Consider the following 26,953-nt stretch of genomic DNA (forward strand, 5'->3'; position numbering starts at 1 on the left):
AAAATGCAGGGTAAGAGCACACGGGCCTGAAGTACTTGGTGCATACTTCAACACTCACCTGAATAAAATAATAATGATTCAAATAAATACATAGAAAAACAAATTAGGAACTTTATACTTTTCGGTGATTTCAAAAAGTAAATGTCGTAATGATCCAATAGCAAGGCCGAAAAACTGTTTATCGGGGGAAATGCAGAGTGGCAGTATTGCTCGTCCTTCTTCCAATGAAGAAACTTTGTGAATCCGCCAAGGTGCTTACTTAATTTTGCCTGTTTTGAGACGTTTTCTTAAGGTAGCCTCTGAAAACCCGGTAGCTTTTGACGCCTGCCATCTATTGAGCTCTCATTTTCAACGTCAAAAGACTGACGGTAGAGAGGCTCTCTTAATGGCCGTCGAGTTGATGTTCTCGGTTGCTTTATGAAAAGAAAATGCCACTGTGGAATATGTGATTATACTCGAAGTGTGTTTATGAGGTCGTTACGTGTATGTTTGGAAAAACCACTACCCAATGAGAGAAAAATTACAGAAAAGAAAACTTAAGTTGTCTGAGGAGACATGTGGGGTAAATAAACACCAACAATCAATGCTTGAATACGCTAGAAAGAGCGAGCGAGATGGAGCAGTGGTTAGCACCTGGGACTCACTTTCTGGAGAACGATGGTTCGAATCCGCCTCGGCCATCCCGATTTAAGTTTTCCGTGATTTCCCTAAGTCGTTCCATTTAAATACCGGAATGGTTCCTTGGAAAGGGCATGGCCGATTTCCTTCCCTATCCTTGACGCAAACCGAGCTTGTGCTCAGTCTCTAATGTCGTCTTTATCGACGGGATGTTAAACCCAATCTACCTTTTCTCTTCCTTCCTTCCAGTGGCGAGTTTATCTGATTTTTAAGTAGTTTTATGTTCACCTTACACTCAATCAAAACTGAACAAGGTTTAAATCGAAAACGAACAAAAATCACTTACCACATTCTTTCCAGCTGCAAGCGTTCCGCTGCCATAAGGTTCCCGAACAGAGCTCACGGGGAGAACACGGCAAGTGCCGTAATCCGATTTGCGAGAAACTTCGCTCAGTGTGCTTGGCTTATCCGTAGATACTCGACTGTTTCTGGAAAAAAGATGGTCAAAGTTTTGTAAATGATTTCGAGGTAATTTGTGTGCATTTATAACGTGATACCCTCGGACGATAGCCTGGAACAGCGGTTAGCATCGCTGCCAGTTAACTTTCAGCCCCGGTTTCGAAACCCGGCTAATGCCTTTATTTTTTTATTTTCATTTACATTCCCATATCTGTAGAAGATTGCTACATGAATATTTTGAAGTGTATACTGATATAACGTTGTCCTTATTAGTCTACCAATTGTATATTGGATGAATGAATTTTTAAAAAAATGAGAAAATTATTTGAAATTCTTTTTGGTGAAATTCCTGTAGTGTATCTTGATACGTAATCGATTGCAAGCACCAGTTTTCGGAAAAGTGATCCGTTATGCATGGTTTGTTTTGACATTATTGCCAACGTGCAAAATCTTCACCATTGTTAACGACGTTTCGTTCCCGAATGACATTCATTCGAAGAAATGTGGCAACCCTGTAATCGTGTGATGCTCGTAGTATTCGGAATATCTGTGTTTCAAATGTTTCTACGATCGGTATCATCCAAGGGAATGCACCAAATCTTCCTTGAGAATAAGCAGTAGAACAAAATATAAGAATAAGAATTGATGTGAGAATGAAATATCATAATATGAGAATTTAAAAAGATTGTAACCCCTCAACATAACATAAACACATATATTATATAACAAATGTAAGACACTTATTGTGAAATCCAGTTGTCGCTTTACAATTAATACAACCCTCTTCTATCCCCTAATTTGATGAGAAAATTTCGTGTAGTAACATTCTACGGAAATGGTTGTATAACTGAAAACAATAAAAGTAAAATGAAATAAAATAAATAAAAACTATAGTCGAGTTTCGAACACAGGACCCAAAATTAAAAGGCCGAGACTCTAACCACTGAGCCGCTAGATCGTTTCAGCTGAGTGTGCGGTAAAAGGCACATAAAGTGCCTTGAAAATACCTAGAAAACTTCGACCGTCTTTTTATTGGAAATGGTTGAATATCTTCTGATAAGCCGAGACTCGTATTCGCTCATTTTCACTCATTTTTCACTGAGCGAAGTTCCTGGAGAATCAGGGGACGTCACTTGCCGTGTTCACCCCGTGAGGAGATGATGGCGTATGCGCTGTTTGGTGGAGAATGGCGAACTTCTTCTTTAGGGAGGGACCTAAAACTTGATGCGTCCCCTTGCCCAATGCGTAATTGTACACTACCTACCCTACTTATTTGTAATTCTGTCAGAGACAACAAAGGAATTGGAAGAGCAGTTGAACGGAATGGAGAGTTTCTTGAAAGGAGAATATAAGATGAACATCAGCAAAATCAAAACGAGGGTAATGGAATGTAGTCGAATTAAATCTGGTGATGCTAAGGGAATTAGATCAGGAGATGAAACACTTAAAGTAGTAAATGAGTTCTGCTGATTGGGAAGCAAAGTAACGGATGGTGGTCGAAGTAGGGAAGACATAAAACGTAGACTGGCAATGGCAAGAAGAAAAATTTTTTAACATCGAGTATAGATTTAAGTGTCAGGAAGTGCTTTCCGAAAATATTTGTATGGAGTGTAGCCACGTATGGAAGTGAAATATGGACGATAAACAGTTTAGACAACAAGAGAATAGAAGCTTTTAAAATGTGGTGCTACAGAAGAATGCTGAAGATTACTCGTAGATGGGTAGATCGCGTAGCTAATGAGGAGATACTGAATGGAATTGGATCGGGGAGGAGTTTGTGGCACAACTTGACCAGAAGAAGGGATCGGTTGGTAGGACATGTTCTGAGGCATCAAGGGATCACCAATTTAGTAGTGGAGGGAAGTGTGGAGTGTAAAAATCGTAGAGGGAGACCAAGAGATGAATACAGTAAGTCGATTGAGAGGGATATAGGTTGCAGTAGTTACTCGAAGGTAAAGAGGCTTGCACAGAATAGAGTAGCATGGACAGGTGCATCAAACAAGTCTTTGGTCTGAAGACCACAACATCAACAACGCCCCTACTTACTTAAACAAAAACCTAACTTGTAAATGACAGTGAAACTATGTTACCATTAGCCAAGGAATACGGAAGTCCGTGATCAGTCTTTGAAGACCACGTGAAGCCGACCGCCTACCGCGTCATACACTACCACAATATGGCGTCATGTTGGTATGGTACGGAGGGGCATGGAGTCCCAGATACAGGTTGTCTATCTTCCTCCAAGAACAACAAAAATTTGATTTTTAATTTTTCCTAATAATTACTAACAAAATTTAAAAATTTTAAATCGTGTCTTAATGTACTCGTAAACAGGTATAAACTAACATTAAAAGTTTAACACTATAGCACAGGTATTAAAGCTAGAAACTGTGTGTATGTGTTGAAGCAGCGTAGCGCATGGCACGAATGTCACATTATATTCATCCAGAATTTGGGAATGTCAGCACTTAGCGACTTATAACAAACTTTACACATATTTTGAAAGCGATATAAAACTTTTTCTCTGATACACCACCCACAAAAGAATGATATGCAAAAAGTGCAAAGCTTACTACATTTCCTCTGTTCCTGTACTAAAACTTAAGCATCAGATGTGACGTTTTGGTTCAAATGGCTCTGAGCACTATGGGACTTAACTTCATAGGTCATCAGTCCCCTAGAACTTAGAACTACATAAACCTAACTAACCTAAGGACATCACAAACATCCATGCCGAGGCGGGATTCGAACCTGAGACCGTAGCGGTCGCGCGGCTCCAGACTGAAGCGCCTAGAACCGCTCGGCCACCAGGCCGGCTGTGACGTTTTAATTTATTACATGTTTACTGTTTGCTCTGTTCGCAACATGTTTTTCAGACAGTATCCACATATTCTATACACAGTGTCCCAAGAGGAATGGTCAATATTCAGGGATGTGACAGGAACGATCATTCGAAGCCATGAAGTCTAGTAAACATGGGAGCCGAAATGCACATCTTAAGAGTTAAGAGCACATCTTCATCTTCGATACCAAGCAACAAATCTCTTCTACTGCAAGCTTGTTATTTTCCATATTTTTAAGGAGGTGATTGGACAAAACAAGAAAAAATTAGCTAGTAAACATGGATTCTGAAATGCATACGTTAAGAGCTGTGGAGCCCTTATTCAGCACAAGAGGTGTGTTTCGAACTAGCGAAGAAGAAGAAGAAGAAGAAGTGTTCATAGCTCTGAAGCTATGCACTTCGGCGTCCACATTCATTTTTTCGTGACTTGGTCCATGCTGTCACCACTCAAACAAGGAAAGCAAAGAGCTTGCAATAGAAGAAATTTGTTTCATGGTATCAACGATGAAAAGGTGCCCATAGCTCTTAAGATACGCGTTTTAGAGCCCATGTTTGTTAGACGTTTTTGCTTCGAATGATCATGGCGTATCTATGATTACGGCCCATTCCTCCTGGGACACACTGTATAACGTACCTGCAAAATCATGTCATTGTATGGCACATAGTTCGATAAATACGACATCACAGTTATTGAGACGTGTGAGAAGCTACGTTTCCTTAAAATGTAGCCCAAATTATCCAGGCTATACCGACCCAGTGTTTGATAATCTGAGCAGTTATCACAAAATTTAAGCATATCTTTAGACGTTTGAAGATGTTTTATATGAGGAAGTTCGATTTTGTGAAGATTGGTGGTTTGAGATTGCGGTTGACAACTAAATAAGATAAAATAAATGCCTCATTCATGTGTGGGTAATAATAGTTCTCAAGGATAGGATTAAGCCCATAGGTCTCTACTGAGTGATCGAGAGTTACAGTGATTGGCAACTTAACTCTTGCTCTTCCACTACGCATCTTTTGTAAAATAGGAAGACATGGTACACATTAAACTTCAACATCTTTGGGCTAGACTTTACCGTGATTGTTATTGATATCGAATGAAACAAGAAGTTTACTGTTACCAGTAATAGGTCGTAATACATCACAAATAACCTGTTACATTTTGTAGTATCAAGACACCATCTTTATTTACAGAATGTTAACAGTTTATTTGTGATGTATTAACACTTTGGCGTCCGCACGTCTCGTACAAATGTATTCGCTAGGCGCCGGCAGCGCTAATGCGGATTAGTTGGCTTGTCGCCGGCCGTTCTTGACACTATCGGGAGATAATAAATTGTTACTTTTACTAATCTCATCGTTAGTTTTCAACCCTGTTTCCCTACTGTCATGAAATTTCGAAGATATACATCGTAAATAAATACAAAATTTACAATGAAATGAACACCCTTAGCTGCTTACAGGCGTTGACATACGTCAACGGGTACAGATGAAAATGTGTGTCCCGACTGGGACTCGAACCCGGGATCTCCTGCTTACATGGCAGACGATCTATCTATCTTTTTTTTTTAAATCTCATTTTGTATTTTGTTTGGTTTTGCTCGTTGCATCTGCTCGGGGCGGGCGTCGTAAGACATCCGTTTAAGTTCGTTGTTGATTGATTAACTCAGTTTTTATTATTATTATTATTATTACAGAGGGCAGCTAACCCTCTGACCGAACACGCTGAGTTACCGTTCCGGCATCTATCTGAGCCACCGAGGACACAGAGGATAGTGCGACTGCAGGGATTTATCTCTGGCACGCCTCCCGCGAAACCCACATTCTCAACGTATTGTCCAGCACTACATTCGTAGTGCCCCCGCCCATTATACTCATTACTCGCGGCCCGTTGCCGATTCCCGTAACAGTTCGGGCACTGTTTGTGCATTCGCACAGAAGAAGAAGATGGTCAAGTGGCCGGTGAGCCTTAACTATATATAACGACTTGCACATTAAGTTTATTGTTCTGTTTTTGTTTTTGGAACATCCATGGCAGTTTCTTCGTTTTCGTTTATTCGTTTCGGAAATACGTAGGCCTATTAGTTGGTGTTGCTTTACGTGACCGGAAAGTCTGTTAACCGGATCATGATGAGACATACGCGATGTAGTGGCAACCTCCAAGTTTTGCTCCGCTCATTCATCGTAAATAATCGTATCGTCTCTTTCGACTGCCATGAGGAAAGGGCACAAGTACGTATAAAAACAAAAAAACTTGTTGACGTGTGTAACTTATTGTTACCTAAACAAAACACCAACAGAATGCAAAAGATACTAAAGTGCTGTCGCCGGCCACTGTGCGATACTACGCGAACGACACCACTGTGGCAACGCCGGCCACTGAGCGATACCATACCCACGACACCACTGTGGTGACGCCGGCCGTTGACCGCTATTTCGCGCACGACACCAGTGTAGTGTCGCCGGACGGCAGAGTGTTAATACAGGAAAAGCATCCCGTTACCACTGGACACAGTGCCAGAGGTTACCCCAAAGTAGTAACAAAACGCGCACACATTTCGTATTTCAACCTTTGAAACTCCCTGTGGATATAAATAAACACATATTGGTAGCAGCAGACATGATAAAGTAAAATGAGTGCTTGGAATGACGTTGTGTGATGTACGTAGTGGAAGTGTTACTTACACAGGTGGAGCACTGACAAAACAGAAAATGCGCGAGTGGTGGTGCTAATGACTGGCTCCGTTTGTCGACAGGCACGGCTACCACCACAGGGACGCGGTGACGCCGGCGGAAAGCGCCGAGGCCAGAGGCGGGGGCGGAGTGGCGGGGGCGGCGGCGCCGGTGCGCAAGTCGGCGCTGAGCCTGCTGCGGCCCAAGAAGAGCTCCGCCGCGGCTGCGGGGGCGGGCGCCGGAGCCGCCGCCGCGGGGCACTCGGCCGACAAGGGCGCCTGCGGCTCCCAGGCCGGCGCCATCGCAGCCCACAAGACGGTAAGCGCCAGCGACTCTCAGCGAAACGCTGCGAACAAAGGGTTTCCCGCCAGGAATGGTCAGTTCACAGGGATGTGACAGCAGAGATCATTCGAAGCGAAATCTACATCTACAGCGATACTCTGCAATCCACCTTACATCGCATGGCGCAGGGTAGCCCGTACCACTACTAGCCATTTACTGTCCTGTTTCACTCGAGTACGAGTACGAGGGAAAAACAACTGTCTGTATGCTTCCGTATGAGCCCTAATTTCTGGTATCTTATCTTAGTGGTCCTTACGTGCAGTATATGTTGGCGGCAGTAGAACTGTTCTGCAGGCAGCTTCAAATGCCGGTTCTCTACATTTTCTCGATAGTGTTCCTCGAAAGGAACGTCGACGTCCCTCCAGGGATTCCCTAAAGCATCTCCGTAACACCTGCGTTGTGTTCGAACCTACCAGTAACAAACCTAGCACCCCACCTCTGAATTGCTCCTATGTCTCCCTTTAATCTCACCTGCTACGTCTTCCACACACTCAAGTAGTACTCAAGAATAGGCCGCACTAGCGTACTGTGTGCGATGTTCTTTACAGATGAACCACGCTTCCCTAGAATTTCTCCCATTAAACCAAAGCCGACCATTCGTCTTTCCTATCACGATCTTCATGTGCTCGTTCTATTCTATATCACTCTGCAAAGAGACGTCCAGAGATTTGAACGACTTGACTGTGTCAGGCAGGACACTGCTATTGCTGTATCCGAACATTACCGGTTTGTTTTTCCTACTCTTCCGCATTAATCTACATTTTTCTACATTTAAAGCAAGCTGCCATTCATCAGACGAATTGGAATTTTTTTCTATGTGACCTTGTATCCTCCTATAGCACCTACGACATCTTACCTTACGTCACAGCATTATCGGCAAACAAGAGCAGACTGCTGCTCACCCTGTCCGCCAATTCATTTATGTATACAGAGAACAACAGCGGTCCTATCACACTTCCCTGCGTCACTCCTGACGATACCCTTATGTCTGATGAACACTCACCGTCCATAACTTAAGAAGTCTGAGAGCCACTCATGTATTTGTGAACGTACTCCATATGCTAGTGCCTTCTTTAACAGCCTGCAGTGAGGCACCGTGTCAAACGTTGTGCGGAAAGCTACAAATATGGAATCTGCCTGATGCCCTCCTTCGATAGTTCGTAGTATATCATGTGAGGGAAGGGCAAGCTGAGTTTCGCAAGAGCGATGCTTTCTAAAAGCATTCTGATTCGTAGACGTAAACTTCTCGGTCTCAAGAAAATTTACTATATTCAAACTGAGAAGATGTTCAAGGATTCTACAGCATACTGATGTTAGGGTTCGAATGGTTCAAATGGCTCTGAGCACTATGGGGCTTAACAGCTATTGTCATCAGTCCCCTAGAACTTAGAACTACTTAAACCTAACTAACCTAAGGACATCACACAACACCCAGTCATCACGAGGCAGAGAATGTTAGGGTTACTGGTCTATAATTATTCAGGTCCGTTCCTTTGTCCTTATTACGAACAGGAGCCACCTGCGCCTTTTTCCAGTTTCTCGCGATTTAGTACTGGGCGAGAGATTCGCGATAAATGAGTGGCCATAGCCGAAGACTACTCTGAAAAATTGAATTGGGTCTCCGTCCAGACCTAGTGACTTATTTGTTTTAACGCCTTAAATTGTTTCTGTGTGCCAGGGATGCTTAATAGTATGTGGTACATATCGGAGTCTGTTTCATAGTCAAACGACGGTATGTCTGTACAACTCTCCTGCGTGAATGATTTCTTAAATTCGAAATTTAAAACTTCGGCTTTCACTTTGCTATCTTCAATTGCCACACCAGACTGGTCAATAAGTGATAGGACGGAAGCCTTAGATCCACTTGGCGATTATACAAAGGACCAGAATTTTCCCGGATTCTCTGCCTGATCGTTTGTTAAGCTATGACGGAGGTAGTAACTGTCTGCTTCGTTTATAGATCTTTCCACAGACGCACGAGTCTCTATGAGCCTTTGCTTGTCGTCATTTGCGCGTTTTCTTTTGAACCACATACCTTAAGAGTTACGAACATTTTTTCTGTGCTCATGGCCCTTAAGTTATACATTTTAGAGCCCATGTTTACTAGATTTTCTTGCATCGAATGATCATTCCAGTCATATCCCGGAATACTGACCATTCCTCCTCGTACACCCTACACACATGGTGCGCCTGTAGCCTTCGGTGAATGGACATTCATCTAAACAGCGGCCTGTATTTAAATGTAAAGATGTGAGGCGACACGGACATGGACGTCGATACGTGCCACGCAGCATACAACACCATCAGTTGTCCTTTTCTCGGGTGGTATCTTGCAAGACATGGATGACGAGCAACAGGCAAATACGATATTCCAAAATTTCCGCTCGAAGTTCGTCACAGTGACACAATGCAAACTGCAAGCAAAGGTTAGGACATAGGAGACAGTTTCCAAGATTACGTTTTAAGTGATACGACCCAGTACCTTGTCCTGGACTAGGATATCATCATGAGTGCCCCAGAAAGTTGTGAAAGTTCCGCTCTTGTTCTCTATACAAAGTATAACGGGCTTAAGTACAGATGTTTCTATTGGTGACTGAAGACAGTGTGGTGAAAAACATTACATCAGTATTTACGTCATTTGAAGACTAATAGTTATAGCCATTACAAGTCGTATCTTATTAGGTTAGTTAATACCTCCAAGTACATGTGAGAAGAGCAAACCATTAATGCTAATTTTCCCCTGAACAGCAGGTCAGGTGTTAAAATGTGGATGCGCGGACGCAAAACAATTAGTCTATGCTGACAGACGTCCTTCACTTAGTGGTGTAGTACGAAAGAAAGAAAACATCGGGTCGTAAAGTTTGTGACGTGTTTGTGGGAAGACTGTTCGACGTAGAGGAAAAAAAATGGTTCAAATGGCTCCGAGCACTATGCGACTTATTTGAGGTCATCAGTCCGCTAGAACTTAGAACTACTTAAACCTGACTAACCTAAGAACATCACACACATCCATGCCCGAGGCAGGATTCGAACCTGCGACCGCAGCTTCGGCGCGGTTCCGGACTGAAGCGCCTAGAACCGCTCGGCCACAGCGGCCGGCTAGAAAAAAAACAACCAGCCGACTGATACGTGTATACATTAAGGTACCACTATAAAAATATTTGCATTTGTACCCATTAGACCCTGTATACGTAAGAGATCTGTCGCATAGCGTGAGCAGCAATCGACGGATATTTGCTGACGATGCTGTAGAGTACGGAAAGATGTCGTTGGTAAGTGGCTGTATGGAGATAAATGATGACTGGGACAGATTTATTGTACGGTTTGATGAATTTCAGAATGCGCTAAATGTGAAAACAAAAAAATCTTAATTACAACACATGTTGCGGTGACCGAGAGGTTCTAGGCGCTTCAGTCCAGAACCGCGCAACTGCTACTGTCGCAGGTTCGAATCCTGCCTCGGGCATGGATGTGTGTGATGTCCTTAGTTTATTTAGGTTTAAGTAGTTCTAAGTTCTAGGGGACTGATGACCTCAGATGTTAAGTCCCATAGTGCTCAGAGCCACTTGAACCAACTACACATGTGTAGGAAACACAACACTGTGACGTTCAAATACAGTACTAGTGAAGAGCTGCTTGACAGAGTCACATCCATTGTATTTCTAAATGAAACGAGGCAGAGTGACGGAAATATAAGGAACACGAATGGATGGTTACAGGGCAATTGAATGCCGCTTTGTATTGGGCTAGGTGGTAGGACTTAAATTTACATCTACACGACTACTCTGCGATTCACACATAAGTGTCTGGCAGAATATTCATCGAACCACTTTCATCCTATTTCTCTACCGCCTCTTATTTCATTGCGATGATGATTTCTCCCTATGTAAGTGGGCGCCAAAAAAATATTTTCGCAGTGGTGTAGAATGTCGGAGGTTAAAATTTCGTGAAAAGATCTTGCCGCAGCGAAAATTGCTTCTTTGTTTAAATGATTGCCACCTCCAATCTCTTATCATATCCGTGGCACTCTCTCCCCTATTTCACGGTAATACAAAGCGAGCTGCCTAACTTTAAACTTTTTCTATGTCCTCCGTGAGTCCTGTCTCGAAAGAATCCCATACTGCACAGCAACACTATAGCAGAGGACGGACAGTCGTAATGTTGGCCGTTGATTTAGTAGATACGTTGCATCTTCGAAGTTTCCTACCAATAAAACGCAGTATTTGTATTTGATTCATCTTGCTCACAACGTTATTTATGTGACCGTTGGCATTTAAGTTGTTCTTAACTGTTTATCCCTAAGTATTTTATTGAAATGGCAGCCTTCAAATTAGCGTGATTTATCGTGTAACCGAAATTTAACGGATTCCTCTTAGTATTCATGTGGATAATATCACAGTTTTTATACTTTTCATACCGCACAGATATATTCGATAAGGATAGAAGTTGAAGTAATGGAATCAAAATTTGTGTCAAGGCTGGGACCTCAACTCAGGTCTCCTCCTTGCTAGGCAGGTGGGCTGAGCTGTGAAATAAAGTTTGTGTTAGGGTACTCCGTGCAGCTGTGTCAAGCTCAATTCCAGGGTGCAAGCACTGTACCTCAGCGTGTCTGGTCAGAGGGCAGGCTGACTTCTGTAATAAAGAGAAACTGAGTGGACTATTCAACGACGAACTTGAAGGGGTGTCGTGTGACGTCCGCCCAGATCACATAACAAGAACAACGAGGAACAAATGAAATGAAAATAATCCTTGACATAGCCGTGTTAAAAAAAAAAAAAAAAAAAAAAAAAAAAAAGATGAAATACGGTGTACTGGGTCTGCTTAGTAAGCAGAACACCCGAGTTATGTCACAAATTTTGATTCATTGCTTCAGCTTCTATCTTTACCTAAAGTAAAGTTGAGACTCAGTATGCCTCCAGGAAAACGTAATTACATAATTCCATCTGATCCACACAGATATATTGTCTAAATCATTTTGCAATCGGTTTTCATTTTCTGCTGACGCCACAAGACGGTAAATGAGAACCTCATCTGCAAACAATCTAAGATGGCTGCTCAGATTGTCTGCTAAGTCATGTATATAGATTAGGAACTGCAGAGAGCCTATAACACTTCCATGGGCAACGTCAAATATTACTTCTGTTTTGCTCGATGATTTTCCGTAAATTACTACGAACTGTGACCTTTATGGCAGTATATCATGAATCCAGTCGCACAAATGAGACGGTACTCCACTGGCACACAATTTAATTAGAAGCCACTTGTGAGGAACGGAGCCAAATCTAGGAATGTGTAATCAATTCGAGATCCCTGTTGATACTTGATACATGATTTCTAGTTGTGTTTCACAAGAACGACATTTTCTGAATACGCGCTGACTATGTCACTATGTCTCAACAGATCGTTTTCTTAGGGATAATTCATAATGCTGGATCACAGTATAAGTTCCAAAATCTTGCTAATATTAACGTCATTTATATGGGTCTGTAATACAGCGGATTACTTCTATTTCATTTCTTGAGGATTAGTGTGACCTGCGCAAATTTCCAGTGTTTATTTCCGTTGAGCGAACAGTTGCATGCCATTGTTAAGTACGGAACTATTATAGCAGCATACACTGAATCGAATCTAATTGGTATACAGTCTGGATCGGAAGACTTTCGTTTATTAAGTGATTTGAGTTGCTTCGCTACTCCATGTTATATACTTGTAAGTTACTCTTGTTTGCATGAGTTCTTGATTCGAATTCTGGAACTTTTACTTCGTCTCCTTTGGTGATAAAGTTTCGGGAACCGTATGTAGTGGCACTTTCACAGGTAACATTACCATTGTTACTACGCAGTGAAGAAAGTGATTTTGTTTTAGCGCTGCGCTGGTGTACGTTAGATAAGACCACAATCTCTTTGGATTTTCAGTCAGATTCCGAAAGACAGTTTCGTTTTGGAATCTATTAAAACCATTTCGCACTGAAATAGGCTAAATTTTGAGCTCCGGTAAGACTTCGCCACTGGTGAGGAGTTTGTGTTCTGTTAAATTTGAAATGCTTGTTTCGTTGCTTCTCCAACAATCTTCTGGTCTGTTTTGTGTACCGTGAGGGACCAGTTCTGCCTGTTATTAATACAGTTGGTATAATCTTTTAAATTTTGTTGATACTGTTTCTTTGAATATAAGTCACGTGTGGTTTACATTATGACGTGCACCCCAGCAGAATCAGTGTACACATCCAAGCTAGAGGGGATGCAAACCATACTGACAAGTAGGCTCTTACTACCAAGTAATTTGTAAATTTGACTTGATATTGTAATAACTAAAATAATATCATATAACCTGTCAACAAACGAAATTTCATTTCTTTCCTTCCTCACCCTATGGGTGCTTGACCTTTTCTTTTTGTCAGAGTATGTGGGATACTTCATTCAGGAACTACCCGACGAGTCAGTGGGCATCTCCTTATCGGTCCTCAGAGCACTGAGACACAGTCAGGAGGACAGTGTTCGATTACGAGTGGCCACTCCAGTCCTTCTGCAGCATAATGAACTGAACGGGGTTCTCACAGTCTGGGCAGACCATCTAGACAACGCATTGAACACATAAACGGTGACACTGACACTCAAATCAATGAGGTGCCGTCGAGACAAAAAGCTTCCAACAGGGTAGCAGACATTGTCCAACAAATGGAACGAACTTATATTCTTTGACAATTTTCTGAGGTGCCTGACTGATTAGAGTATATTAATTTTGGAAGGAACAATGTTCCTTAACTGTTGCTCATAGGTGCGAGGTTTAGTGTCGAGACCTTGCTGTAAGTCCGATTTAATACGTACGGGACCAGAACTAGTACTAGCGATGGAGTGAGGGGGTCATGCAGTGTAGAAAACGTTGGAAGCGTATTCTGGAGATGGGGGTGTTCATAATTTTTGGGTTATTCACGGTTTTCATAAATTATAGTTTTCTAACTAAGAAACTGCTCCTCCGATGATGACCTCTGTGTTGACAGGATACTAACATTAACATTTTCTCTCTCTTATTTTGTCTCACCTGGATATCAGGTTTACACGGTTGGGCTCCTCCAAATTATCCATTCAAAGAATCCTCCCCGACGGACGAACGGCATGCCAAATTTAAAAGAACGCAAAATCCCCAAGATTGGCAAAGTTTTACAGAAGTTCTAAATATAACACGTACTTCATTGCGAGATGCTTTTAATAATTTCCACAACGAAATTCTGTCTCGAAACCTGGCAGAAAACCCAAAGAGATTCTGGTCATACATAAGGCACACCAGTGGCAAGACGCAATCAACACCTTCACTGCGCGATAACAACGGTTAAGTCACTGATGACAGTGCCACTAAAGCAGAGTTATTAATCACGGTTTTCCGAAACTCCTTCACCAAAGAAGACGAAGTATGTATTCCTCAATTCCAGTCAAGAACAGCTTCCAAGATGAGAAACACAGAAGTATATATCCTCGGTGTAACAAAGCAGCTTAAATCACTTAATAAAGGCAAGGCCTCCGGTCCAGACTGTACACCAGACAGGTTCCTCTCAGAGTATGCTGATAAAATAGCTCCATATTTAGCAATTATATACAAACAACCACTCGCTCACAGAAAGATATGTACCTAAAGACTGGAAAATTGCTCAAGTCACACCAATATCCAAAAAGGGAAGTAGGAGTAATCCGCTGAATTGCAGGCCTATATCACTAACGTCGATTTGCAGTAGAGTTTTGGAACATACACTGTATTCGAACATTATGAATTACACCGAAGAAAACGATTTTTTGACATATAGTCAGCATGGATTCAGAAAATATCGTTGTTGTGAAATACAATTAGCTCTTTATACTCATGAAGTAATAAGTGCTATCGCCAGGGGATGTCAAATTGATTCCATATTTTTAGATTTCCAGAAGGCTTTCGACACCGTTCCTCACAAGCGTCTTCTAACCAAACTGCGTGCCTACGGAGTACCGCCTCAGTTATGCCACTCGATTCGTGATTTCCTGTCAGAAAGGTCACAGTTCGTAGTAATAGACGAAAAGTTATCGATTAAAACAAAAGTAATATCCGGCGTTCCCCATGGAAGTGTTATAGGCCCTCTATTGTTCCTGATCTGTATTTTCGACATAGGAGACAATCTGAGTAGCCTTCGTAGATTCGTTGCAGATGATGCTGTCATTTACTGTCTAGTAAAGTCATCAGATGATCAAAACAACGGGCAAAATGATTTAGATAAGATATCTGTATGGTGCGAAAAGTGGCAATTGACCCTGAATAAAGAAAAGTGTGAATAACTTCACATGAGTACTAAAAGAAATCACTAAATTTCGATTAAGCGATAAGTCACACAAATCTGAAGGCTGTAAATTCATCTAAATACTTAGGGATTACAACTACAAATAACCTAAATTGGAACGATCACATCGATAATATCGTGGGTAGAGCAAACCAAAGACTGCGATTCATTGGCAAAACACTTAGAAGGTGCAACAGGTCTACTAAAGAGACTGCTTACACTACGCTTGTCCGCCCTATTCTGGAGAGTATTGCTGTGCGGTGTGGGATCCGCATCAAGTGGAACTAACGGATGACATCGAAAAAGTACAAAGAAGGGCAGCTCGTTTTGTATTATCGCGTAATAGTGGAGATAGTGTCACAGACATGATGCGTGAATTGGAGTGGCAATCATTAAAACAAAGGCGTTTTTCGTTGCGACGGGATCTTCTCATGAAATTTCAATTAACAGTTTTCTTTTCCGATTGCGAAAACATTCTGTTGGCACCCACCTACGTAGGGAGAACTGATCACCACGACAAAGAAGAGAAATCTGGGCTCGCACAGAAAAATTTTAGAGCTCGTTTTTCCCGCGTGCCATTCGAGAGTGTAACGGTAGAGAGACAGCATGAAGGTGGTTCATTGAACCCTCTGCCAGGCACTTTATTGTCAATAGCAGAGTAATCACGTAGATGTAGATGTAGATTTAGAGCTGGAGCTGAAGCGAGAACGTTCCACGATGCCCCACGACAAATTCCGCTTCTTTTCAGCCGAAACTAGCCGAGCAAAAACAAGTGCGGAATTCCTCGTGCGCTACAGTGGTAGTTTCGCCAGTAACTTCGCAAAAATGGAGAAGAATCGAAGTTATGAGGAACCAGTCGTCCGTTAAGTAAACTACTTTCAATGTTACGTGCTTTGCTAACCTCAGTTTCCACCATAAATCACCGAGCCACATGTTGCTCCATCTATAAGAAATACGCCTTCAATGGTAAATGGAGCTCCTAGCAAGCGGAGACGGAAATAGGCTGCAGAGCCGCCAGGGCGAAATGCTCGATCACGCGAAAGAGGCTGGCGTTCGTGTGGCCTCCCATCGACCACGGCAGTTCTCCTGGAATACGGCCGCCTTCCTTTCTTTTACACCCGCCATAAATCAGCCGTTCTGCGCCATTTATACCGTGTCCTCCAAAGTTGTACGGGAGGAGGAGGTTTGAGTTTTATATAGACGACTCAGAGTCAAGTTCTGCTGCCAAAATTCTACACAGAATCAACATCACTGGCAAGGACACCAGCAAAGGCTGGTAAGGACGTCGTCCCTGAATACTTAATATTACAAAACATGCTCTATGCTGCCTCATCCCTTCCGCATGAATCCTTTTATAGATGTACACACACATGATAGGAAGGGAGGAAAGGAGGGCATAGGCGGCAGAAAGAGAAAGGTTAGAGAGTGAATGAGAAAGTTTGTCAGAATGGAGCACCATCGCTCTAGTCCTTGCTACTGTTTGTCAGAATGGAGCACCATCGCTCTAGTGCTTGCTACTTAATATAGGTATAACACAATTACGGCAAAACTAACGCCATCCACAGTGTGACTGCCCCAAACAGCAATTCTGGGCGTATAGTCACCTATTTCTCTTCGTAGTTACATTTTCACACGATGCAAATTCCCTTTTTTTGCGAAGTTTCTTCTAAAAAAAATTGTTCCTTAACTCATTACACAGCGTAAATATGATGACTAAATAATTACCTTCATCTGAAACTCACGTATAGCTCTAGTCATGTAATAATGCTAATAAATCTGAAATAGGAAACTTCTTTAACTGAATAATTCGGTTTTCCAACTCAAGCTGTCGTCTATTTATAGTTTCAACGCCATAAAACTACCTATTTCTTGAATTTTACTGTTTAAACAGATTACTATACTTTTAGAGTGTAGGATTGTGTGATATTTGTTGAACAGTATGTATTTATTCCCTTAGAAATTCAACATGGTTTCGATTTGTCGGGGAGAATGATGCTTATTCTCTCATTACTTTAATCTTTTTGGCGCCTATTTCGAAGCAACTACTGATTCACCTTACGGGAATTTATGCACTGTGATGTATGTGATTTACCACGACAGATATACTGTGTTAATGTACCATTGCAAACTGTGGTCTGGTAACTGTAAGATTTACAGTTAGCACACTAGAGGAAGAAGAAGAAGGTTATGTCTGTGGTTCTGTCTGGTGTATTACATTAATCACAGTGATGAAGTGCCCTAAGATGAAGCAGTAATTGGTTCCAAACAGACAGCAAATAAATGTAAACTATATACGCCGATGAGCGAAAGAAAAGTAGTCACAGTGTATGCCTCTTTCTCCATAACAAAATATTTCACCATAGACGTCCCAACTTTGCAGCCGTATGGACACAAAAAGATTAATTAGTTCGAGGCAGACGTAGTGGCTGTTCTTTGGATACCGACACAATGAAAATAATTGAATAGCTAAAAAATATACAACAACATTCTTTATGGAATTTTTACCATTCCAATGGACATTTAGAAGCCACTACATCATCATCCAGTCTTTCTCAGTTAGGTAAGGTATTTGAACTAGTTTTTTTATAGAAGTGACGTGAAACAAGTGAATTTACATGATATGTATAAGAGTACATTGAAGGTGTCTATGTGGGGGAGGACTTGCCTGATGACGTGACAGAAGAACAAACAGAAGTAAATAAGGAAAAATTAGGGGATCTAGTATTAGAATCAGAATTTAAAAGAAAAATGAGTAGATAACATTCCACTGGAATTTCAAACATCGTTGGGGTAAGTGGCAACAAAACGATTATTCACGTTGTTGTGTAGAATGTACGAGACTGGCGACATACCATCAGACTTTACAAAAACAGCATCCACACAATTCCGAAGATAGCAAGAGCCGACAAGTGCGTGAATTATCGCACAGTCAGCTTGACACTTGATGCGTGAGAGCTTATGCATGGAAGTTGCTGACGAAAATAATACACAGAAGAAAGGGACAAGAAAATTGAGGATCTGTTAGATGACGCTTCGTTTGGCTTTAAGAAAGATAAAAGCGCCAGAGAGGCAGTTCTGACGTTGCGGTTCATAATGTAAGCAAGACTCAAACACACTCACGATACGTTCCAAGGATTTGTCGTAGTAGAAAAAACGAGAAACATAAAAATGGATTTGACTTACTGGCATAATTTTAACACTATCCCAACTCCAAAGGGAATGTTTTTAATGGATTTTATTTGATTTTTCTGATGGTCGTATATACCACGTTACTTGGTGTGAGCTTCTTTTCTCTGGAATTTGTCACCGGGTATATGTGATTTTATTTGAAAGTAATTTTTTTCTTATTATATTTATATCCAGTGGTTTTGTACAACCTTTACACTTGGTATTTCTTTTTAATTATAATGTGAAAAACTTCATCAATAGGTCCATATACTTCTGAAGAAAGCAATTTTACAATTGTTCAAGTCATGGTCAAGGGCTGCTAATAAATCTTTATACCTGCAAATGGTTGGCTGATTTCCTCAAATCATTCATCAATACCCATATTATTTTTGAGACCTACTCGAGCAGCTAAACTTAAAATTAGTTTTTTTTTTTATTTTTTTTTTTTACAGGTGACCAGTTTTTAAATAATAATTAGAATATGGGTTGGATGGCGTTGTCCAGAAGAAATGATTTTAGTTTGGATTTAAAACTTGTTTAATACGTATCAGACATTTAATGTTACTATGAAAAATTTGAACTTCTTTTTGAGCCACTGACAGTGTGTTTGGGCGTGTGGCAGACAGGGGGTAACTCGTTGGAGAGTTATCTAGCTACCCACAAGATGACTTTGTTATGAAAGACGTTATGTAACAACAAAAGACGCGACAATGCAGCTGTGACTTCTTAATGTACGTTGGCATACTGAGAATGACATGAAAACAGTAGACGCATTTTATCATCAAGTTTTCCATTAATTTCATTGCTTGAACCGCAGTTGATATTTTCAACCATTTCATTCATGTGCTTTGAGTAAGATTATTAGTACCATTTTATATTGGTTCACTCTGAATACAACAAAATCAGTGTACAAAATAAAGAAGAACACTGGACCCAAGATAGAGCCGCGTGGTAGCCCGTTGTCTGCGCTGCCGACAGGTGCGCGCGCGGCGGCTGATGAAGGAGCTACGAGAGATCCAGCGGCTGCAGGCGCAGCAGCGGCACGACCCGGTCTTCACGGTGGAGCTGGTCAACGACAACCTGTTCGAGTGGCACGTGCGGCTGTTCCGCGTGGACGCGGAGAGCGAGCTGGCGGGCGACATGCGCGAGCTGGGCGTGCCCTGCATCCTGCTGCACCTCGCCTTCCCCGACAACTTCCCGTTCGCGCCGCCCTTCATGCGCGTCATCTCGCCGCGCATCGAGAAGGGCTTCGTCATGGAGGGCGGCGCCATCTGCATGGAGCTGCTCACGCCGCGCGGCTGGGCGTCCGCCTACACCGTCGAAGCCGTCGTCATGCAGTTCGCCGCCAGCATAGTGAAGGGCCAGGTGCGTCTCCTCCTCTTCTTCGCTAATCATTCTACATAGGAAAACACTACGCTTATAGCATACTCAAAACTAGCCTTTTGGCCGCATCTTAATCCGCATACGCATGTGCCAAATACACTACTGGCCATTGAAATTGTTACACCACGAAGATGAGGTGCTGCAGACGCGAAATTTAACCGACAGGAAGATGATGCTGCGATATGCAAATGATTAGCTTTTCAAAGCATTCACACCAGGATGGCGCCGGTGGCGACACCTACAACGTGCTGACATAAGGAAAGTTTCCAACCGATTTCTCATACACAAACAGCAGCTGACTGGCGTCGCCTGGTGAAACGTTGTTGTGATGCCTCGTGTAAGGAGCAGAAATGCGTACCATCACGTTTCCGACTTTGATAAAGGTTGGATTGTAGCCTATCGCGATTGCGGTTCATCGATCGCGTCATTGCTTCTCGTGTTGGTCGAGATCCGATGACAGTTAGCAGAATATGGAATCGGTGGGTTCAGGAGGGTAATACGGAACGCCGTCCTGGATCCAGTCGGCCTCGTATCACTAGCAGTCGAGATAACAGGCATCTTATCCGCATGGCAGTAACGCATTGTGCAGTCACGTCTCGATCCCTGAGTCAACAGATGGGGAAGGTTGCAAGACAACAACCATCTGCACGAACAGTTCGACGACGTTCGCAGCAGCATGGACTATCAGCTCGGAGACCATAGCTGCGGTTACCCTTGACGCTGCATCACAGACAGGAGCGCCTGCGATGGTGTACTCATCGATGAACGTGGGTGCACGAATAGCAAAACGTCATTTTTTCGGATGAATCCATGTTCTGTTTACAGCATCATGATGGTCGCATCCGTGTTTGGCGACATCGCGGTGAACGCACATTGGAAGCGTGTATTCGTCATAACCATACTGGCGATCACCCGGCGGAATAGTATGGGGTGATATTGGTTACACGTCTCGGTCACCTCTTGTTCGCACTGACGGCACTTTGAACAGTGGACGTTACATTTCAGATGTGTTACGACCCGTGGCTCTACCCTTCATTCGATCTCTGCGAAACCCTACATTTCTGCAGGATAATGCACGACCGCGTGTTGCAGGTCCTGTACGGGCCTTTCTGGAAACAGAAAATGTTCGACTGCAGCCCTGGCCAGCACATTCTCCAGATCTCTCACCAATTGAAAACGTCTGGTCAATGGTGCCCGAGAAATCGGCTCGTTACAATACGCCAGTCACTACTCGTGATGAACTGTGGTATCGTGTTGAAGCTGCGTGGGCAGCTGTACCTGTATATGCCATCCAAGCTCTGTTTGACTCAATGCCCAGGCGTATCAAGGCCCTTATTACGGCCAAAGTGGTTGTTCTGGGTACTGATTACTCAGGATCTATGCACCCAAATTGCGTGAAAATGTAATCACATGTCATATCTAGTGTATATATCTAGTGTATATATCACACATATACCGGACGCGCAAAAATTCATTTCCCAAACTGAAATATTTGCTGGTGGAGCCGACAGAAGACATATTTCGTTAAGCAACGACCTATTGGAAAGGAGCACAAACAAAACTGAACGTGTTCCTGTTTAAAATACTCTGTCTAAATGTGGGATACCAGCTGCCTCATTCTACCTTCTTCAGATCCTTTATAAATTCTCGCAAAAATATTCGCACTCTTTTTAACACGCGACATACCCTCCACTCCCACAAGATCCTCTAATTATAAGTCACTCACACACACTACTCTATTACCGTAAACTGCTCATACCTATCACTGCTACTCGACCATACTCATTCACTCATTCAGTCCAACTCATTGTCATTATCTCCTTGTGTCTCTCTAACTGTCACTATCTTCTGTCACACAGCAGCAGTCTCCTTCGTTGTATCCGAGTGCTACTGTCTCCTCTCTCTGTCGCTCTCTCCCTCAGGCTCTCTCTTACTGCTACTATCTCTTTCGTTCATTCCCACTGCTGCTGTATCTTCTCACTGTCACTACCTCTCTCTTCCTCGTTGTCATTGCCATGGACTATTGTCTCTCATTATCACTGGCTCTCACCCACTTCCACTTTCTCCTTCTCTTTATTCCTCGCCCACTTGCACCATCCCCTTCACTCTTTTCCTATCATTGTTCTGTCACTGTCAACTATGCTCCACCTCCACTGCGTTCCTCCTTTCTCTTATACTTCCACTGTGTCTCCTTAACTCTTTCTACACCACAACCACTGTCTACTGTCTTCCAGCATTTATTACATTTACGTCGCTTTTCCACAGCCGTTGCCTCCTTCTCTCTCAGCACAAAGAGCGCTAATAGTCGCATACCAAAATTTTTGGGAAAATTTTTGAAGGTGCTGAGGATAGCAGAATGAGGCAGCTCGTGCCCCACTTTTCACTCAGAGTCTTTTAAATAGGAACATATTCGCCTTCTTTGTGCACCGATAGGAGCATTTTTCTCCCTTCCTTTCACTGCTAGCACAGGGCATATCACTCGTAGGAAAAGAACTTCGTATGTCAGAAAACTTTGCTGTTTTCTTAGGTGAAATTTAAATAACGCGAAACTAATTTTGCGGCTCAGACCGGCAATTACGTGCACAAAAATTCTGTATGAGCTTCAGTACTACAATATTAGATTCCTAGCACCCTTGTGTTCATGACTGACACACTTTACAGCATATTTCTCCGTGCTACGTCACTTTATAAATACGTTTGCGCCTAACACTGGGTTCTACGTGCGTATTTTACGTTTACAAGTAGGGTAATTTTGAACCTTTGTATCTCGAAAACGGATAAAAATATGAAGAAAATTTTCAAGGTTTTCGAGATCAGGATCTTAGGAATATATTGTTAAAATTATAGCCATTTGCTGTCCATAGTCGTCTTGGAATCCGCGGCTCGGTTTTGATACAGAAAATCCACATTTATGGGGTGTTTCTCGATGACGGATAAATATTTTTTTAAATGGAAAGAGGGCACTTCTAGATATCTTTCTGGAAAATATACCATAAAAATCTGATCTGTTTACTGCTGTTAGTTATTTAGATATCCACTGCTGAGGGTGAAAAGCCGTGAAAACGCTTTTTTCGGATTTTCTCAGAAATTGGCGAGGAACTAAATGGTGTCTCCACAACTCCCCGTAAGGCGCACCGTAGACTATATGTAATTCAAAAAGAACCAACCGATTGCTCCATTTTCCTAAGTGGAGGAAGTTTGTAATTCTCAAACTTTGACCCTGTTCTGCTTGGTATACAAATAATCCGTATCCCAAGGACTATCCAAAACACTCTACCTTACTATCACCAATAGCTAACAAAGTCTGAGCTACGAGCCCAGAAAAAAAAATCCCGATTCTATGTGCGGCGTTTTGGAACCCTAGTGGTAGCGCATGTTGCTCTCGCCAGCGTACTGAAGTCTGAGTCAACCCGTGGTGAAAGAGATAAACAAAAAGTACTTTCTTTAAACATCGTTATTCCAGAGTTGATTAAGGCACGTACCGTTGTGACATCCTGATGTCCAAAATGAGCCAGTAAACTGTACGTAGCGCTGTAGTACCTGCTTGAATGTTGCAGTATAAACATGCAGTGCTTCACATGGAGAGAACTTTGTTTACGTTGCAGCTGAATGCAGTGGTCAAAGAGCTCATCCAATGTATCACGAAAGTTTCCCATCACGAAGATGTTCAAAATGGATCAAATGGCTCTGAGCACTATGGGACTTAACATCTGAGGTCATTAGTCCCCTAGAACTTAGAACTACTTAAACCTAACTAACCTAAAGACATTACACAACACCCAGTCACCACGAGGCAGAGAAAATCCTGACCCCGCCGGGAATCGAACCCGGGAACACGGACGCAGGAAGCAAGAATGCTACCGCACGACCACGAGCTCCGCACCACGAAGATGTCCCAATTATTTCACACTTACTGAAATCCACGACCGCGTGGGCATTGTCGGCACACTGATAATATACAAGTTTAGTGCAGGTAGCCTATGAATGCACCTGCCTGTGTGGGAGTCATTCTGCAGTGCTTGACAACAGACCCGAAGCAACTACACAAGCAATTGCCACTCCTTCGGTGTTCACTATTGTTTAGTATCGAATGTTTTGCGTGAACAGTTGCTTCATCCTTTCCGTCATACCAGAGTACAAGCCTGGGGCCAGATGACCGTCCCACGGCTTACGTTTGTACAGCGGTTTCTGGAATAGGGTAAGGAAGACTCTGTTTCCTGAAGTTGTCCTGTTTGTGACTGAGGCTCAATTTACTCGTAAAATCAGCTATAATTACCATAAATCACATTTATAGTTATGGGAAGTTATCAGAGGCAATATTCATTAAACATATGGTTCTATATCGTGGGCCATTTCTTGTTCGGATCCTATATGATGCCTCCTTACATCAGGTGCCAACACACAGACTGTTCTCGCAAGAGCACCTGCCGACGTAAGAGAGTGAGAACGTGGTTCAACATGGTAGAGCTCCGGCTCACTTTGTAAAAACATATGCGCAGCATTAAGTCGTAGATTCGGCAATGGGTGGGTCGGCCTGTAAGACGCTCGGACCTCACCCATTAGACTGATTTCTCACGGGCCACATGGAACACAGTGTATTCAAATGGTTCAAATGGCTCTGAGCACTATGGGACTTAACATCTAACGTCATCAGTCCCCTAGAACTTATAACTACTTAAACCTAACTAACCTAAGGACATCAAACAACACCCAGCCAACAGGTGGTAGAGAAAATCCCTGACCCCGCCGGGAATCGAACCCGGGAACCAGGGAGTGACAGTGTATCCCACGCCTTTGGACTCAGAGGAGGAACTAGTTGCAAGAATACGTCACACACTCTCCACTGAACGCAAGACACCCTGCCACGTCGACACAGCCTCTGTGCTGAAGGTAAGTTTTAAGTTTTCAATATTTATTATAAAGCTGCTCAAACGATAAAGCAGTGAAACCCATTTAATTGTGCTTTATTCACAGCCAGACCTCATGACTTCCTGGATACTCCGTGCTCATTCAGTATCCATTTCCGGCATGTTGTTGCATATGGAGTTATCTTCATCATAGCATCTGTCAGTTTGGGCATGGAATTTTTGAACGCCCTGTGTATATTTCACGTATATTTGACATACACAAGACATATTTCATCTTTATCAGCAGCCGGTGATGAGCTCGCTAGTTTCCTCAATCTTTTTAAGAGATATTCACGTGTTCTTTAGATTTAGGAGTCTGCATTGTAGTGAAACTTTGCTGTATAGCCTGAACCCTTAGGGTTCGTTCATACTCGCTCATACTTTAGCTTTTTTCCTTTCCACTGGATCTTACCGACAACCTTCTGTTTCGTTTCATGCATACTGACAATAGTTAACTGATTATCGTTACGAGAAAAAGAAATGGCGCTGGCAACTGCCATTTTTAAACCATGTGGCTCCGGAGAGGACATCAAATATCAAATGTATCTGTGATATTTAGCCATATGCCATAATCCATGGATCCTAAACACGCTGATAAAATTATATGTTGGCTGTCGTCTCCATTTTTGTGACCTAGCTGAACAATATAAATAAGTGATAAATTGCACTTCTTACTTTTAAAGTATTCCAAAACGAACTAAATACGGGAAAGAAATACCAACAGATCGTATGCGAAAATTTTTATGTGTCACCCAAGGTGCTAAAAATGATAATTTTCTCTCACAATCTGTTTGTACAAATCAGTATACTCCATATTTGGTCGAAATTGTTCCCAGCATTCCTTACTTACGCTTTTAAAGAATCCTATTTCACCCTCACCAACAGTCACAGGGGGTGCTAGGCATGTCTCACTGTCACAGAAATTTTTTTTTTTCCATATAGCGAATTCTGCGTGTGGCAATTTCGACAGTAATTACATCAGCCAATTCAGAGATTTGCTCATACGTCACTGTCTATGTATCCTCACCCGCACTCCTAAGGGTGAAAGCGTCATCAGGCCTGTCACTAGCGAGCCTAGCCACCCCAAAACAATGAATTTGATATCGGTCGTTATCGGATACTTTTAAATGTCACAACTTCCTGTTTCAACCCGTAATCCTATGGCTCGAAGAGCTATACTACCCCATAATATTTTTACACAAATAATTCTAATTGTATAAATAATGAGCTGAAATTGTGTCAGACGTTCCTGAGTTCTGCTTCTAGGTTGTCCCCTTTCCTGCTTCCGACCACACCCTGTTTTATGAGAGGGAGGAGGTTCCTATCCAACAACGGCTATATCCAGGTAGTGACTGATATGTTTATTCGGTTTGAATTAAATCGATCCAGTGGCTTAGGAGATATGCAATATGCGTACATACATATTAACAACGGGCGATCAAAATGTTTCCGTTCGAAGGCCATACAGTCCAGAATCGGTATTCCAAACATGCAAAATCGCCGTGAGCACAGAGGCAATAATCCCACCAACGCACCAGGTTGAAGATACGCGTTTGAAAAACACCGTTTATTGCTGCCTGAAGAAGTCCGTAGCGGCCTACTGCTCATTCTCGTCCGACAGGAATCGTCAGTCCTTCAATGCCTTTATTAACGGTTCGAAAACGTGATAATCTCGTGGAGAGAGATCAAGACTATAAGGAAGGTGCTCGAGTGTCTCCCACTTGAGTCGACGTAACTTCTGCGTTACGACATCTGCGATATGGAGACGTGCGTTATCTTGATGCAGCATCATCCTCTGTCGCATTTCTTACTGCAAGCACGTCGCACAGACACAAATGCCACAATTATCCCTTCCTACACATCGGTGCTTATATACTAACATCGGAGTCATGTTACGTTCCATATACGCTGCAGCAACACCATCAGACTGAAACTTCTTGATCGCCCATTACGTATAAAAAAATATAAAGAAAACTCCTTATAAAAGAGAAACTCCTGTATGAACAACAAGAACTCCGGTGGCAGGTCAGTGCTGTGCAACAAAGGCATACGAAGGAAACCAACTTGTAGACAACATAAAAAAAGTGGGAACAAGAAATGGATGAAGATGAGACTGAAGACAAGATGCTGCGATAAGAACTTGATGGAGCTCTGGAAGAACTAAATCGAAACAGGGACTCTGGAGTAGACGACAACCCTGAGAACTGCTGAGATCCTAGGGAGAGCCAGCCACGAAAAATTTGTGTCAGTGGTATGCCATAT

The 26,953-nt window shown here is 42.5% G+C and overlaps 1 protein-coding gene across 2 annotated transcripts in view; it reads left to right on the forward strand.

Moving 5' to 3' along the window:
* The window catches only part of LOC126336978 (ubiquitin-conjugating enzyme E2Q-like protein CG4502), a 630,639-nt gene that overhangs the window by 558,369 nt on the left and 45,317 nt on the right, over positions 1-26,953 (forward strand). For both annotated transcript variants that reach the window (XM_050001211.1, XM_050001212.1), the window contains 2 exons: positions 6,676-6,910; positions 19,380-19,766. In XM_050001211.1, coding sequence (XP_049857168.1) covers positions 6,676-6,910; positions 19,380-19,766 — 622 coding nt within the window. The remainder of the gene's footprint in view (positions 1-6,675; positions 6,911-19,379; positions 19,767-26,953) is intronic.

Source organism: Schistocerca gregaria, chromosome 2 (genome assembly GCF_023897955.1).
Source record: "Schistocerca gregaria isolate iqSchGreg1 chromosome 2, iqSchGreg1.2, whole genome shotgun sequence".
Lineage (NCBI taxonomy): Eukaryota > Metazoa > Arthropoda > Insecta > Orthoptera > Acrididae > Schistocerca > Schistocerca gregaria.